General features: G+C 37.8%; 1 protein-coding gene across 2 annotated transcripts in view; it reads right to left on the bottom strand.

The window, feature by feature from the left end:
* Positions 1-9,139: 9,139 nt before the first annotated feature.
* Positions 9,140-18,179, bottom strand: part of JHY (junctional cadherin complex regulator) — a 57,428-nt gene continuing 48,388 nt past the window's right edge. For both annotated transcript variants that reach the window (XM_087433831.1, XM_087433832.1), the window contains 3 exons: positions 13,298-13,378; positions 12,387-12,515; positions 9,140-10,735 (listed from right to left, as the gene is read on the bottom strand). In XM_087433831.1, coding sequence (XP_087289957.1) covers positions 10,538-10,735; positions 12,387-12,515; positions 13,298-13,378 — 408 coding nt within the window. In that variant the 3' untranslated portion in view covers positions 9,140-10,537. The remainder of the gene's footprint in view (positions 10,736-12,386; positions 12,516-13,297; positions 13,379-18,179) is intronic.

Raw genomic sequence — 18,179 nt, 5'->3', positions numbered from 1 at the left:
AGAAAAGGATATTCTTTTATTCATTAAAGAAGTCCCAAACACCTCATTCTAGAAAGTAAGTGAAAACAAAGGGATGTTCCACTGCATTAAGGACCAATATGTAGTAATGAAGGAGTTGTCAGTGTTAGAAGAGACAAGATCTAAGCCCTTCATTTTATTGAAGTGAAGAAATTAAGATCCAGATATAATGAATGCCTTGCCAATGTCGGATAGACAGTGGCAGAATTAAGACTAGAAGCCAATTTTAATTATCACACCTTACCATTAATTCATGTGATAAAAGTCATTATATTATGTGGACGAGAGGATTTTGCATAGCAATTTTGGATGTGAAATTAAAAAATTTAGCTGGAAATTATCTAGTAAAAGCTTACATCAACTTATGGAAAAACTGATTAAGAGCAATCTAAAACTCAAATTGGCTTTCCTAGAATGTACTGAGTCCCTTTGTCCTGTTTTCGTTCAAGCCAAGGTTGAATAACCACTTGCTGGGATGTTTTAGAAGAGGTTCATATATCCAATAGGATGAGCTAGATGATCTCTAAGCTACTTCAAATCTCTAATTTTTCTATTCTAAAAATTTTGGCCTAATCTCCTTTGATTACAGATGAGGCAACTGATAGAGAGATTGACTTGCCCAAGGTCATATGGCCTATTAATTTGATGAGTTACAGAATTAGTACAGGTAGAAGTCAGAGATAGTTCCCATAAAAATTTAGGAGTGAGATGAAAATTTGAAACAATTCTCATCTTTTCTCTCTGGTTAGATTTTCACCATTGTATTTTCTGGTTTTAATCCCCCAAAGACACATTTCTTTTCAATTTTATTTACTTCTTCCTTCTTAGAATTCCCAGTGTGTACGCCAGAAAACCTTTCCTCCATGATTTTATTTATAATAATGCTGTGAGCCTTCTATTATTACTTTCCTTATGATATTGTGGAGCCACAATCGGATTTGGCATCACAGCCACTGGCTAGATGTCTTGGCTTAGAGACTTAAATTCTAATCTTACTTTTGCTAATGGTTATGTTACTTCTCTTGGCATTTGCAAAATGAGGAGAGTGCCCTATAAATCAGTTAAGAATGGTGAGGGGGTGTGAGAGAAAAGATATAAAAGTACCTACTGTGAGATCTTGAATGGAAAGTGCAAGAGGAAGATGATGCATTACAATATAGATCTGAAATATCAGCTTGGTCCTTGACACCAGACTGCGCAGGACTACACTGTAATGTGTTTAACTAAAAGGTGAGCGTTAGTCTCGTGCCCCATCACCATCATTACAAAGGGCTTATTTTGTCTCTTTCTAAGGAATTTTATTTTTTTTATAACTTCATCTTATTATCTCTTTGTCATTGTCCTGCATGGACTAAGAGAGGACGCATGAGCCCTGGATGAAATAGGAGTCAGAAAGGTATTAAGGATGCTTCAATTAGAATGTTCTTTTTTCTCCCCCTTACCTGTCCCACCCTGATCATGCCCCAGAGTTTCTGTTATCCTACTTGGTGACAGACAGAATGCTATATGGAGAGAAGTTAGGATTCAAATTCATGCATACCCTTTTAAGAGACAAAGAATTGCCTGTGATTCCAGTTCAGAATCTACCAGGGAAATCCAGGATTAAGCTTCCTTCTGAAGCTTTTAAGAAAAGTTTTTAGTTTGAAAAAGGCACACCTTGGGGGCCGGCCCAGCAGCGCAAGCGGTTGGGTGCGCGCGCTCCACTGTGGCGGCCCGGGGTTCGCGGGTTCGGATCCCTGGCGGCACCAACGCACTGTATGTCGGGCCATGCTGTGGCAGTGTCCCATATAAAGTAGAGGAAGATGGGCACGGTCTTCCTCAGCAAAAAAAGAGGAGGATTGGCAAATGTTAGCTCAGGGCCGATCTTCCTCAAAAAAAAAAAAAAGGCACACCTTATGAATATATCTCTGAGACAAGAATAAATGAAATAGTTGTTTAGAAATATTGACTAATGTAATCCTTTGTATTATCTGATCATTTCTAACATCCATTCTCTCCCTAGCCTCCATGGCTATAGATAATGGAGTAATTAAATGTACTTGCCAATATCCTAGCCAGAAGTTAAAGAATGGCCAAATAGTCTTTATTCCTCCTCAGTGCTTGACTTGGGAAGGGCAACAAACTGTAGATAGCAATGGGAATAGGGATAGAAGCGTGGCTCTATCCTGAGTTTCAAGTGGGAATAATTTACAAGCTAAAAGCAAAGAATGAATACTTCATGCTTGCTCTGATCTTTTCCCATCTATTTTTTTTTCTCCTTCAATTCCTAAGTTCTCTCATTTTAATTTTTAGAGATATGAGTTTTATCATTTACCCATGCACATTGTTTAAAGAGTCAAATAGTTCCACAAGCATTATTTAAAAAGAGAGCAGTCCCCTGCCCTCTTCCCTATTTTCTTCACTACAGAGGCAACCAGTTTCCATTTTGGGCTGATTATTTTGGTATCTACCTTCATGTTTCTAAATGATTTCACTGAATTGCTGCTTTTTGGTATCTCTATTTTAGGAATTATCTAGTACTTCATGCTATAAAAGACAAAGATGTAGTTCTCTTTCTCCCACCCCATATGTGCACCGTCTCCATCTCGCCTCATTATTGTAACTTTAATTAGATCATTATTATGAAATGTGGGTGCACTTCTGAGCTAAGCCAAGTAATCAACTATGATTTTTCTTTTTCTGCAAGACTTTTTGTTTTTCTTGGAAGTAATATTTGTCTTATTTTATTGTTCTTAATTTTTAATGTACTCGTGACTAATGTAACTCCAGACTCTTCACTGTTTTGTCTATATCACCCTCCTAAGATATTCACATGTTCTTAATGTTCCATTTTCCTGAATAAATCTCTCCCAGAACCTCTGGTCTGCTCCATTCTGGATTCTGTGTCAGTGCATCTCCCTTCCCTTCATCCCAAGGATTCCTTTCATTTACTCTTGTTTCCTTTATCTTCTTTCTTGGTTTACTCGGCTCATTTTGGTGGAGCACAGTCTCCTGTAGTTTCCTGATTGGTGTGTGAATGGTAAATGTTTTGAGATCATCCTTGTTTAAAACATATCTTTTTTCTAGTTTCAATCAGTATTTCGGCTAAGTATAGATTTCTAAGTTGGAAATCATTATTGAATACTTGTGAATCATTTTGTAGCCATCACTCAATTGATGATTAGTTTCCAATTGCTGTTGTGCAGTTTAAAGCCATTTTGATTCTTGATTCTTTGTGTATCCTGTTTTATTCATTTGTTTTCCTTTTTGGAAGCTTGTAGGATACTCTCTTTGTAGCTAGTGTACTGAAATTTTACAATTATGTGCCTTGGTTGGAGGTCTGTTTTCACCCACTGTTCTGGATACTCAATGGGCTCTTTCATTCAGAAAACTAATTTCTTTCAGTTATGGGAAAATTTCTTGAATTAATTCTTTGGTAATTTCTATTCCTCTTTATCTATGTTTGTTCTGTATGGAACTCCTGTTACTTGGATTTTTTACCTCCTGGGTTTATCCTTTAAGTTTATCTTTTTGCCTTTTTGCTCTGCTTTCTGGGAAAATTCTTCAATGGTATCTTCTAACCTTTGGTTTTTTTTTTTTTTAATTTCTGCTACCATTTCTAATTCTGAAGAAGTCTTTTAATTTCCTTATCCTCCTACTTATTTCTAATAGTGTCCTATATAATATCTTCCGATGTATGGGAATCCATGGTTGTCTGCTAATATTTAAGTATGAGAAATGAGACAGCTAATAGGACGCTATGAACACATGGGTGGGACTTGTTGACTGTGAGCTCTATTGTAGGATGACATGGTTGAGTTCTTTAGTTGGAGAACCTCTGAAGTCAGAAGTTTTAGGTCTTTTATTTTAGGCTTATCAGATTCCCCAGAGAAGAATTTTCCAAACTCCTGCTTATAGGGTGAAACTCCCAGCATTCTGAGAGCCAAGTGGCAGAAGAGGACCAGAGGTCTCTGTATTGTGTGTAGTGTATGTGTAGTGAACACATATGTTCACTATTGACTGTTGTCAGTACTTAGCCTCCTAACAGAGTCAGTTGTTCCTCACTCCAGAGACACTGTTCTGCCCTCTGCAGAGGGTATAGCAGTCTTTTACTGGAATGATGGAGGGGCAGTCATCCTTCATTTAGCCTCCCGTCACCTCTTTCCACCCCTACTTCTGGAAGTAATCGACACCATCAATTCCTGAGCATTTTGGGTATTCTATAGTATAAATAAGATTGATTCTTGGATGTCCTCTTTGCTAGGTTAGAATTTAGCATTTTTGGAGTCTGCTTTTTTCTTTTTTTTTTTTTACAACTGATTCAACTGCTTTCCAGTTTCCAAAATTTTGTTTCTATTGTCCCTCTTCCTTTTCTCCATGTTCTTATGTGCTCATGCCTTTAAAAAACCCTTTACTGTGATTTTAGTGGGGGCTTGCCAAGGGAGTGAAATAGACGTAAGTGTGTGTTCAGTCTATCACATTTATCCAGAAACCTCATAATTTGAATTTAATGTTATTTTATTCTGACTTTTACAGTGAATGATGGAGGTGTTGATCTTTACCTTGATGTTTCTTTACCTTGAATTTGTTGAGGTTCAAGAGCATCGCATTATCATTAGAACAGATTAAAAGGCTAGCTTCATTGCCAAAGCACAGAGTAGCCCTTCCTACCTGCTATTAGGTGATGCCCTGCCAATGGCTTGGGAAGTGCCCGTTTGAGAGCATTGGAAGTTAGAGTTAATCCTTAAGAATCTTTGTGGAAGGTCCTGAATAGTTTTACAGGATATTCTTAGAAATTTCAAGGTGAGGAGATTTATGTCATTTCATTTTCCTTGGTCTCAGGTTAATTTAAAACCTAGGTCCCTAATTCTCTGAGCAGAGAAACAGAAAGAATAAACGGAGAGCAAGACAGAGCTACAGACGCGCGCGCGCGCACACGCTCCTAAAGAGAATGAAGCAAACAGGACAGGGAGAATTGGAAGGTGATCAATTAAGACATTAAGTGTTTTGTGACACATGGACGCATCTGCATTTTGTCCTGATAACAAGGCCATCAGCTCATTTTCAGAGGGCTGCTGCCTTCTTTAGCTCAATCCTCAGATCAAAGCAAAACTGTCAGCTTGCATTTGCCAGTCAGAATGGGGATGCTAATTTATACTCCTTAATGTGGGATGGTAAGAGACTCCTTCAATTAACTGAATTCTATAGCCAGCAAAATAAAAGATATACAAAGAGGCGCAGGCTGGAAGAGCCGAAATTCTCATTAAATCAAAAGGTCCAGTATTCATTACCTCGTGCATCTGAGGCTAAACACTAAATATGGGGACCATCAAAGGAGGTTTAATGGGTTAAATTGAGAATATAATCTAATTAAAATATTAAACATGGCTAAATAGTTCTTTGATATTCATCTAAAGGTTTCATTAAAAATAGGTGCTTAAAGTTTGTATGACAGGAGATTATCAATTTTAAGTAGAGACAACAAATTTAGGGACCTCATCAGCACTGCTTGAAAGTGTCACCATTGTGTGGAAACAGAGGAAATGGGCAAAGACATCACTGCCAGGTGATGGGTTGGAGATACGAGGCAAGGCCAACCAGGCTTCATGATAGTGATTTTGACAGTTGTCTGGATGGCAGAAAAAAAAGCATAAGGATTAATTTGGGAGACAAATTGGCCACAGAGGAAAGAGTACATTTGGGGCCCAAATTATTTAGCATAGAGATCTCCATTGGTTTTATTCACTGAATATTCATTCTGTTCTCTACTTCCTTCTCCTGTGTAGACAGCTTCCCAAAGGATAACTGATTATATTTTTTGGATTCTAAATTTCTGAAAGTTATTTCCTCCACTGTCAAATTTGCACCATAAGGATATCTACTATTTAAATATCTCCTGCAAAAGCTTGGGACCCTAGTGACAGAGGGTACCCTAAGAAGCCAGTCTAGCAGCCCTGCATCAGGTCTGGTCTCTATGAGCTGTCAACTCAGTAAAGGACATTTATGAAATCTTATCAGATATTTCCAAGGCTTCACTAAATATATTTGCCTGAAATGCTCATATCATTGTAATCCTCTCTACCTGTTAGAGCTATTTAATAGTAGAATACCATTTATTCAGCTTATTGAAAATTAATTACTTACATTGCACAGGTTTGCAAGGGGAAAATGAAAAGGCAATGGAGATGCAGCAAGGGAGATAAACCCTGCCCACCAAATTCTTATTTCCTCTCTTCAGATTACCCAAAGATCCCTTATATTGAGGGGTAGAGAGAGCTGAAAAATCCATTCACTTTGCATCTTATTGCATCTTGCAATGTGATATTTTCATAACATTTTGGGAAAGCCCCAACTTGCCGTTTATTTCACTGAGCCAAAATTAAATAACCAAACATGAAGAATGGGAATCTTTAAAACTGTGGAATTGAATGAATGAATGAATGAAAAATCTGCCATCCAAAACCTTTTGCTTTCCATTGACCAGATATTTGCTTAGGAAATTGAGAGGTTTTATGATGTCGCTGTACCTTTGTGAGAAAGATGTGCAGTTTTATTTAAAGAAGCCAGAGGGGGAGTAGAAACAAATCCTGAGTCTGGAGGCGGGGGTGAGGGGACAATTCTGAATATCAGATTTTTAGCTACTCTGAGATCCTACTTCAGTATATTGTAAAAAAGTAGGATAAATATCTAAACAACTTTTATTAGATATGTATTTCTCCTTTATTTTGCCTTCATAATATACAAATTTTGTTTGACAATATAATGACTCCTTATAATCAGGGATATAGGGGGAGTCAAACTCTGTAAACAAAATCCACAATAACTAAAAAAATTCACTTTATGTTACTATTTTAAATCCGTTTCTCACTGAGAAAACAACCAGAGAGGCAAATGGAATATTGACTTATATTTTTGTCTCTGTTTTTACCCATTAGTAGTAGAATTTATGAAAACACACTTAGCATTAGGGAGGAGTCCTACAGTCATCCTATAGAATATGCGAAAGTTGGATGAAATATGTATTATTCAAGATTTATTCTTACTCTAATAGGAAAAGGAAATCTTAACAAAGGCATATTTAGGAGAGCAACCTTTATTTTTCCGTAAGAACTTTGTCTTTTCAAATGCTATTTCTAATACAATGGTAATGTATGTTTTGAAGCACATCTTGGAGAGAATGAGCTACACTTGTCCTGATATCTGCAGACTATAACCCAAATTCAATTCATTTTCTGTTGTTTTTCAATAAGTAATTAAAAAAGATTCCCCCCTGAGTTTATCTAGTCTGCTATTGTAGACCCTTTGCTATCAACTCAAAGTTCTCAATTAGCTCCAGTGTTGTTATAATTACTGGATGTGTTTTCAAACAACCCCCAGCTAATAACTGTTGGGATGAAGAGTCATTTTCTCACTATAGACTAGACTGTGCACGATCATGCTTGCTGTGATGTTTTGACAATGATTCATTAACCAATAAGGCCTCAATTGGAACTATTAGGCATCAGTGCCTTTGCTAGGCTTACCTTTTATTTTGTTCCTCAATATCGTCTTTTCTTGAGTTGGTTTCTAGATAACTCCCAAGAGACTCCTTACTATACAAAACAATATCATGGAATTAAATTCAGCTACTTGTAAAAAAACTCCCTCTAGGAGGATATTTTTGTTGGAAGCGCAAGATGGAAAAACACCATAAAAAGGACGCTGTAATAAGAGAGAATACATGGTTTAAAGATCCTTTATTTACACCAGTTCATAGAGATTAGGCAAATCAGGCACTGTGTCTTTCAATGGCATATATAAAATCTGGTCAAATAGAGTCCCTCCATCATTATATCAAGTTTAAATTTCCTTGGTTTCTAATAGGCAGATTGTTTTTACTTCTTAAATATCTGAAATAGAAATACTATAAAAATTGACCACTGATCCACTTGGGTCTATAAAAGATCAATGTTATTGTCCTTAGTACAACTTACTTTAAAGGAGGAGCAAAAAAGTGTTTGTCATTTACTATTTTTGCAGAATCTCTACCCCTTTTTAGTATCATGGTAGCTTAGTGACATTCTGCTGGATCTTACTATTGTGAGATGACTTGGGGCCAGATGAAGGCCTATTTTGATCCATTCTTTGATTTCAACCCTAAGCTTTCAGCAAATATGTTCTATTTCTTTAGCTAAAGTCATTTTAGATGCCACTTGTCACTTTCAATATTTGTATACAAAGAATTTTGATGTTCTAGAGTCTTATATGCTGGATGGTAAAGACTTGCCTTGGGAGTAAAGATCCTGTGAAATGTTGACATCAACTGAATCATTTAACCTGCTTCAGCTAAGTGTGGGTTCTTGACAGTATGTGTGAAAGTGCCTGACGGATTCTAACAATGCCTAGGCTAACAGAGAAAGGGTTATGGGCAAATTTTTAAATATTCTAAAAAAAAATTGAAATAGTATCTCTTTTATTGGGCAACATCTGAGTTGCCAGATATAAGTCTCTTACAACTTTATCAATATAGTAATGAAGTTGCCAGATTGTACATATTAAAAATATGATAAGGGGTCTGGCCCCGTGGCTTAGCAGTTAAGTGCGCGCGCTCCATTGCTGGCGGCCCGGGTTCGGAACCCCAGGCGCGCACCGATGCACCGCTTGTCCGGCGATGCTGAGGCCACATCCCACATACAGCAACTAGAAGGATGTGCAGCTATGACATACAACTATCTACTGGGGCTTTGGGGGGAAAATAAAAAAAAAAATAATAAAAAAACTTCTTTAAAAAGATATGATAAGGTACATAGTAATGCATATTTCTAAAAATGGAACTTGGTGGAAGTTCAGGTTCCAAACTGAAATTCATAACAACACATGCTCCTTGCCCACACAGAACAACAACCTCTTCCCATAAACAAATAATCAAACACTGCCATCCTTGGTGTTGAAAGATCCGAGTTGAGACCATCCGAGTTGAGACCTGGCTACTCTCCCATTCCTATCATTAGGGCTGACAGACTTCAGAGTCGTCTATCCTTTCTGGACCTCCATTTCCTCTACTGAAAAATTGGCAGTTGAAAAAGATAAACCTGTTTCAAGCTCTAAATTCTTTTAAGATACTCTAATAGAAATGGAATATTTAAAAAAATTTTACCCTGTCCCTTTAAATACAAAAATATGGTAATGTCTCTATATGCGTTTTTTTAATCTTCTAGAGTAAGTTTAAATTTAAGGCCATTTAGGGAAAAAAATTCATTCTATTTCATGTTTCTAGAAAAGTCTTCACTATGTACCCTGAAGGATCCTCTTCTTTTACAAATACATTTTAGGAGCAGCTTGGGCTGTGCTTTTCCTGAACTAACTCCTCATATGTGATATGATTTTCCAAATACCACTGAAACATGATTTGCCAGTTTACTATTAATCTTCAGATACTTGTTGTCTTTCCAGACTTTCAATCCTAATTGCTTCCAGTTTTAAGAGAAAGTTATGTAGCAGGCAGGTTTTATACCACATCATGGTATATGTAAAATGGATGCAAGATAGGACTAAATCTCCAAAGCTAGTTCTTACGCCACCTGTATAGATAAACACATTTGCCCTAAATTATTGTTAAAATTGTCCATTTCTGGATATGGGCATCTAAGAATGCAATGCCCATCTAATACAAGCAAGTAAGAAAAAATTAAATCCTCCAGTAATTATTTTCAGACTTCGGAATTTAACAATGTTTATTAAGTTTTAAAAGATTTTAAAAAAGTAAAAAGTATTTATTAATATTGACATTTAGTAGCAAACCATGGACTGCTTTTGTCTTACCTAATATGATTTTTTTGTGTGAAAGCACACATTTGATAATGTTTTAAGATATTTGTGATGGTAAGATGCCCAGCAAATTTATATCCTTGGAGTAAGTACCGTTGAGAAAGTGTGGCTGTCAGGGTTGCCTGAGTTGGGTGTTTCTGGACTTGTGGGCGGATTTCTCATTAATGTCTCGAGGCTCCGTTAGAACACTGGGATTTGTTCTACCTGAGTAGGCACATCCAGACATACTTTCATTTTTTTTCAATTTTATGTATAAACTCTTTGCTAAATTTAGACATTTTGGAAATATTTTGGAATTGACATCTCAAAATATACTGGTGATTAGTCCAATTTGAGTTCATTTTAGTAGAAACCGAAGTATTTATACTTTTTTTTTCTTATCAGGAAGGTAAGAGAGAAACAGTAACTTCAAAGTTTATGGTAAGGAAGGGTAGAGATCATGTAAGAAATCAAAAGATCCAATATGAAACTAAAGGCTTTATTCCCTAGTTCTTATTCAACCCAAATTCTAATTGATTTGAAAATAAATAATTAAAAAAATGTTCTTCCTAGAAAGTAAAATCTGGCACCATAATGTAACAGGGCCCCCTATTTTAAATCCTGTACAAAGCGAACATGGACTGCAGTCAGATGACGATCCTGGGTCAGCACTCTCAATGCAGAGAGGTCGGCTGGAGTTTCTTTTCTCCATGTCCATTCCCCGGGTGATTTTGGTCTCCTACACATACGTCGTCTATACAATGTGAAGGACTTTGAAAGCAGCCACAGCCTGTTTTTCCCTTTCGTGTCTGCTCTGCAGTATTTCCAGCAGTGAGATTTCAGGTAAAGTATCTCCTTTTCCCGCATGGGTTGGATTTTTCTTTTCCTTTGATGCTTGATCAGTCAGATTTGAAGGTCTGGGTTTGGGGATGGTCTTAGCATATTCCAAAGCCTAAAAGCATAAAGATAAAATTTTATTTGAAATGGGAAGAGAGCCCTAGATTCCTTAAATTAAATCTAGTGTTAGGAAATGCTTATAGATAATATAAATGGAGACTTGCTACAATAATGTACTAAGATGTGGATGGAAATAGAGACCAAAAGGAAAATGCAAATAATGCAATGTAGCGCACCATTTAAACAGAATAAATAAGCCACATCACAATATGCTGTGCAACAAAGAGTTGAAAAATGATACATACAGTTGTGCCTTTGGATGTTTTCTTTATAAAACTGAGTTTTATTCAAGTGTTTGAAAATAGATTTCTCCTGTGTTTGATGTATTTTAGCTTCTGGCAGTCGTACTAAAACTAAACTTCTATTAAGGAGGTATTAACAGACCTTTCCATCCAAAGAGGACTTGTTACAGCTTGAGACCAAAGACATCAGTGTAGTTGATATAAAATTGAGCCTCCATTATTACACTAACTATTCTTGTTCCTAGGCTTTTAGAACTCTAGCAAGTATTTATTAGAGGTTGAAAATTATTTTTTCTTTAATATATCTATAGACATCTGGTTACTGAAAAAAAGCAGTCTTTTTTTTTTCAGTGATGTCACTTCTGAAAGGCATTACAATAAAAACGACATCACTAAATATGACTTCTAAATCTGCGTTTATATTAGTTTTATATTTTAATAATAATTTCTTGATAGCTAAAATGGGAATGGATAGTATATTTAGGTCCTGGAAGGGGAAAAAACTTCAAAACAGAAAAACTCCAGACTTTTCAGTGTGTGTAGGTGACTTCTGTAGGAATTTCTAATTATAGACTTGTTGCCTTGAATCTCTTCATGTAAAAGTAATGGATTGGAGAAAAAAGAAAAAGTGGCACCATGGAAACTCAATCAAGTGGATTGAGGTCTTCAAGGTCTGAGGCAGAAAGGCCATAAATAGAAAATATGATGGTCTGTGAAAGAGAACATGAAGTACAAATTCCTAAAAGCACCAAAGGGTCACTTGTCCCTCATGCAGAGGGTCTCACGTCTTAATGGGACGGAGGCAGAGACTTGCACTGCAAAGCTCAGTGTCTCCACAGAACGTATTTCATTCACATCACGACTTATAGCTGGATGACATCTGAGACGGAGAACATTCTGTATTTTATGAAATTATTTTCCTTTGATAGAGGAACCTACATATTACAATCTCTTAGGAAAAATGTAGAGGAATGAACTTGAGAGAAACAATGAAGGACCCTTCTTTGACATGGGCACCCATAAACAGCAAGAAGACACTAATTTCTTAAAACTTATTTAATGGTAGATAAGGAAATTAACAGTTAATCAAGATTGCTAGTTTCTTCTAAGAAATCACCTTACTATTCAATTTCTATGTGTCACCAGCTTGAAATACTAGGAAGAAAACAAGAATACTAGGGCTAAAGGCAATGACAAACTTCAGGGAAGAAGAGGCTAACGTTATAGCATCCTATGTTGTACGCCGTATTTACATCAGTATCTGTGAATGACGGGTAGCTGTAGAAATGGTAGTAGTTAAAACATCCCAAGTTCAAAAAACGTGGGGAACTTAAGTTATGAGGTAACAAAGGTTTCCCTTTAATTCGAATTGAAGAGCTAATTGCCTTGGCGAGAATTTCTTACCTTCTGCCGAGGGATGGCAGGCTTATTTTCAGTTTTTGCTGTTTGGGGTTTTGACAGAATGGAGAGTGTCTTCATGTTGTACTCCTTAACTTGTTTTGCATATTCCTTTTGCTGTATTAATTTCTGCATCTGTTCAGAGAAGCAAAGTTCCAGTGACTCACAGGTCCTGCTGGATCTCTCTGTTCTCTGTTTACAGTGACACTAATTTCAATGAGCTGGGCACATTGTGTCAGCAGCTCAGGGGAAGTGGGATGACCACGCGTCGGGTGACAGCAGTGAAATGGTTAAGTTAATGTTTCTCATGGAAATAGTCTCTCTAGGGGGGACATCACTGCAATAGAACACCCAGTGTTCCCTTCACAGTGGCTAAATCACATTCGACCCCTTCTTGGTTGCATTTACCCAATTTATTTTCATTTTCCCTTCCAACTTTGAACTATCCTCTCTTTTTATGCCTTGAGTGCAACTGCAGTTAAAACACATTAAATGAAGATCTCCTTTCACTGGAGGAAAGAGAATCAAGTGGATGCACTTTCCATGGGCTGGGAATCTCTTCCCCTAAGTGTCTTCTCTGTAGCCACTCTTCAGAATTACCACGATAACTCTATTGTGAAAGACTGACAACCATATAACAGACACAGCTCTTTTCATGTGCACGTGTCCCACTTTTCTGTTTGGGCCCTCAAAACTAACTAAAATGTGGATACACAAAACAACATCGGCTAAGTAATTTTATTTTACAGTAAAAGGAGTGTCTGGGTCTCTATCACCAACGCTATTTCAGAAGGGTCTCTATTCAGAGCGAGGCATTTGGATTAGGACTTGGTTCTGGGGAGCATCGTGATACAGTTTTGCTAAAAGAGTGATGGTCTAAGCCAAGCCTGAAAACGTTCTATCTACATCACACTCACTTTGTCTCTGACGGACACAAGGTCAGGTCCAAGGCCTCCAAGCTTCACGTCTCTTTTCTGATAAACTTTCAGCTTGGAACTCTAAAAATACAAACACAGAGACAGTTTCTTTCCAGGACTTGTCTGTCTCCCCAGGTTGTCAGAGCCACATAAGAAAGAGAAGAAGGAAAATGAAGACTGGAAGCCTATGTGGACTGTTGGAGAGTGGGTGCACTTCCTGACAACGCTTCCATTTTAATGGTAGTTATTGATAATAGTTTCTTGGTAATTTGTAGCTGGTTAGCTAACATGTTTTGACTTTTCCACTTCTGCAATAAAAAAAGATTGAAATTCTGAAAATTATAAATAAAAAATTTCAAGTGAGTAAAGTGCTGTTTTATTATTAACATTTTTAGCATAACATATACGTTACCACTTTGCTGCTGCTGCTATTGCTATTATGTCTACTCTTGTGCAGTTCACTAAACCAAATGATTTCCCTGGAAGAGCCTATCTAAATGAATCAGGTAAGCATACTGCTTCAAAAAGAGAGCACCCTGTCTAATGATGTCATCATGTTCAAAAGAAAGGAAACATTTAAGGGTTAAGAGCCTAGACAAGACCCACTGAGACACTCCTTTTATTCAGTGTAATATTTTTTTTTTTTTTTTTTTTAGATTTTATTTATTCATTTTTTTCCCCCCAAAGCCGCAGTAGATAGTTGTATGTCATAGGTTCACATCCTTCTAGTTGCTGTACGTGGGACTCGGCCTCGCGTTGGACGGAGAAGTGGTGCCTCGGGGCGCGCCCGGGATCCGAACCCGGGCCGCCAGCATCAGAGCGCGCGCACTTACCCGCTAAGCCACAGAGCCGGCCCTATTCAGTGTAATTTTAGATATTTTGAAGGGTACAAATAATTTTATGTAACTCTTATTAGTATTTCATATTTAAAGGGACAGAGTAACATAATGAGGCAATTTAATTATCAGATTATGACATTTGAGCACAATAATAGGCAAGAAAAACACTAATGCTCTCCTGACTGTAGGATAGATGAAGATAGTCCCCAAACTGCTGCTTTTGACATTAAACTGACTTGTTACTTGCAGAAAATGCACTTGTGGGGAAACCAAATCTTTTTTCTTTGAGTTGTGAGTTCATTTGGTTTCCTTCCTTGGGAAGGGTAGGAAGGACGGAAACAAAGAGATGGTTCGGATGACAGTCATTATCTTAGGGCACAGCTAAGTTGGTGCTTAGAATGGAGAAAGAACAGCCATCCTGAAGAGAGGGCGGTTCTGTGCTAACTGTGCACGGTACCACCTGTCTGTGTGCTAATGACAAGGCATGGTTTTGTCCTAAATTTTGAAAGCTCCTCTTAATTATTAAATCCTCAGATATACAATATATCTAATGTGCCCTTTCCTAGGAGAGAATTTGGCAGAGATAGTCCAGAGACTTAAAAAAAAATAAATTCCATCATATTAGTTACTGCATATAACTCCCAAATCTTAACAATGAACTTATATATGTATACACACTCTATCAACCATTACAAGAATGTGTTCTACCTACAGTGGCCTATTGAGTGACTACCCAGAGGTCATGCCAATTAGTGTCTCCATTGCCATTTCCCATTGTAGGGGCTCAGAGCCAAATACCCTTTTCCCCCAGACCCCCAGCAGTGAGCTCTGGCCCATGAGGTATGACTGCAAGTCTGCTGGGGTAGAGAAAGGGTGCATCTTGGAAAGCTCTTATTCGGGCTGGCATGGCCTCTCCCTCTTCCCTTTTTCTTGCCTCAAATGTGAACATGATTCCTGGAGCTGGAGCTGCAGCAGGAGTCTTGCAGCCAGGAAAGCAAAAAAGAACAAGAGAATCATACAAATACTGGTTCTGATGTTTTGAGCTGTAGAACCACTAGTGCTAGCAACTACCTACTTGTGGATTAATTGTATGTAAGAAGCATGAACCTATATTTTTGAAGTTGCTGTAAACAGTAATTCTGTGACTTGTAGCTGAGGGCAATATTTCTATAGTATGACAAAATTTCTGTGGTACATTTCAGTGCTCCAAAGGGCCCAAATCATGTGTCATTTAGGCAACACTTCTACACTGCAAGGATTAAAAGTTCTGTAAATAGAATTTGCTCGATTAGAACGTTAAACATACATAGTCAAAACTCTTTCAGTGCATCTAATTCTAAAAGGTGAGAGAAGATCCTTTCTTACAGAAGCTTTTGGACTAAAATAATTTAAAAATTAATAACATTAAAGTATATAGAAGAAATATTCATTGAAGGCATTTCAAAATCATAAATCTCCTTTAAGAAAACAGAGCCATTACCCAGCAAAACCACTCTAGCTGCTTCCTGCCCTTCAGATCTATCTGTTCATACTTTTATAAAATTGTCCCTATGCTACAAATTATTTTATGTTATTTTTTTCACTAAGCAATTTAGCATTTCACTGTATTTCCCTGTCACTAAATGTTTTTTGAAAATGTGATTTTTATGAATAACATTCTATTGTCTAGTTATAGTTGAATTATTTAGCTATTCCTCTAAATGTTGAACATTTAGGATGTCTGGGGGATGAGCAGTGTTTGTGGGCTACTCTGATTATTTCTTTGAGATAAATTAAGAGAAGTGAGATTATTGAGACAAAATCATGAACATATTTAAGGCCATTAATGAACACTTTCATTAACAATGTGTAAGAATGCTCTTCTTATCGAAACCTTGATTTATACTGGGTATCATCACATTTTAAAACCTTTGCTAATTTTTAATAGGTGGATGCACTCAGAAATCTTATGCTTTGCAATTGCAAATTTGTTCTTTATCTGGCATATGCCATCTGTACCATTGTTTTGCAATCTCTAAGTTACTATCTATTTGCCAAAGTAAACCAATAACGAAAAAGAAAGCGAACCCCAGTCATATCCAAGTCATAAATCCAATTTGTTCAAAACTGATGAGAAAGAAATGATCAGTGCCCAGAAATCACCTCCTTAGTCTGAAGCAGCTTAACTTGAATTGTTCCACTGACTCACAGAAGGTACACTGTGAAGCATGAATAATTGCTCATCGCTCCCCAGCCACGGTTCTTACCATCACCTCGAACACACACCGCGGCTGTCATAGGAAAACAGAGCTGAGAGTGCAGCATTACATACTGACACGAAGGAAGGAGTGTGGCCCAAAGGGGCTATCTCGAAATGCCACTGACCCCTTGACAGGATGAGCTGCTTCTGGCAGAGATGTTTCTCAAGGGCGAGCGATGGCTCGTACCTGTGTTCTGGGTGACTGGCGTGAAAAATCCTGGATTTACTTAAGTTTGGCTCAAGTAACCTTGATTGGTTTACAGCGCTGCAATTTTGTTTGATCTCTTTCCATCAAAAGTCTTTTTAACAGCTTTATTGAGATATTTCACATGCCACAAAATTTACCCAAGTTGTACAATTCAATGGTTTTTAGTGTATTCATTGGGTTGTGCAAACATCACCACAATCCAATTTTAGAACATTTTCATCCCCCTAAAAAGAAACACCAGACCTATTAGCAGTCACTAACCGTCCCCCCTCCACCTCCAGCCCTAGGCAACCCCTAATCTACTTTCCGTCTCTTCAAAAGGCTTTCATAGTAAAATAATCCCTAGAATTTACTTTGATTTACCTCTCCTTGGCTGTTACAAGACTAAAAGGTCACAATAGCATGAAGCTAAAAAAAAAAAAAAAAAAAAATTAAATGAACTGACATCTACCAACCCCAGCACCAGCTGAGGATTGCTAAGAACAGACCTGCCCCTCTGAGCTTGTGCTCATCATTGATCTCTTTAGCAGAGGATGGCACAGGACTTTCCTGATGGAAGGTTTCTTCTGGTAATTAATGACCCTTCTTCTCAAGCCAGAAGAGTGTTTTCATTGTAAACTTGGGGCCAAGTGAGCCTGAACTGAAAATGACATTGTCCCGTGAGGACTTGTTTCAACTCTGAAATGTTGCACCCCGCTGTGGGGGACACTGCAGGGCTTTTCTCCAGAACACTCTTCAGCTGTGTCAGTGTGAGAAAGTTACTCAAAAACAGGACAAAAAAACAATGCCTCAAATACTGGGGAGCAACAAGCGAAGGAAATTTGCTCTGCGGTTGCTAAACTTAATCCAAATAAACCTCGTCTTAGAAGCAGTCAGGCAGCAACGCCCAGATTGTCTGTGACAACAAACATGTGAGTTAATTACGGCAGCTCAGCTCCACACAGTTGGCTGTCAGGGAACTCCTTAAGCAGTTACTCTTGGAGGGCTGCGATAGATATTTTTATACTGTTGTCATTCCTTGCACTGTGTTAATCTCTTACTGCCTGACGTCGGGATTTAATGGCACAGACAATGCTCAGCATTCATAAACCAGCCACAGCACAACGGCCGGGAGAAGAAGACTGGTGCTTGGGCCTATTATCTTCACAAATCCTCAACTTTTTAATGTGATTCAAGCCGATTCCCTTGAACCATAAGATTTGCTGTGACGAGCAAATGGGCATGACCTGGATAACGATCCCCTCTGTTTGGTGCCCCGGCTACCTGCTGTCCTATACAAATAGCTCAGTTCTAAATCATTTTAGCTTCTGGAATAGCTTAAAGGACAAAGGGTACTTCTGTGTATTTGTCAGATGTAGGCTGAAGGTGTTGGACCAAGAAAATGGATACGTGTGGATTGTAACATTCCTAAAAAAAGCAGGAAGGGAGGGATTTTCCAAGTTGGAAAGAGCGTTTGGGAAGAGAACTGGAAGTTCTCTTTCTTCCTCTTCCCTACCGTTCCATCCTCTTAGATTTCTGGTGATACAAATGTCACTGGGGTACTTTCCTCAGTAAAACATGAATTCAAATTACTAAGAAAAGGAGAAAGGAAAAGGA

This window comes from Ceratotherium simum, chromosome 7 (assembly GCF_057802395.1).
Source record: "Ceratotherium simum simum isolate JZ-2026a chromosome 7, ASM5780239v1, whole genome shotgun sequence".
Classification (NCBI taxonomy): Eukaryota; Metazoa; Chordata; class Mammalia; order Perissodactyla; family Rhinocerotidae; genus Ceratotherium; species Ceratotherium simum.
Note: the sequence above shows the minus strand (reverse complement) of the source record. Positions and strands in the feature narration are given on the sequence as shown.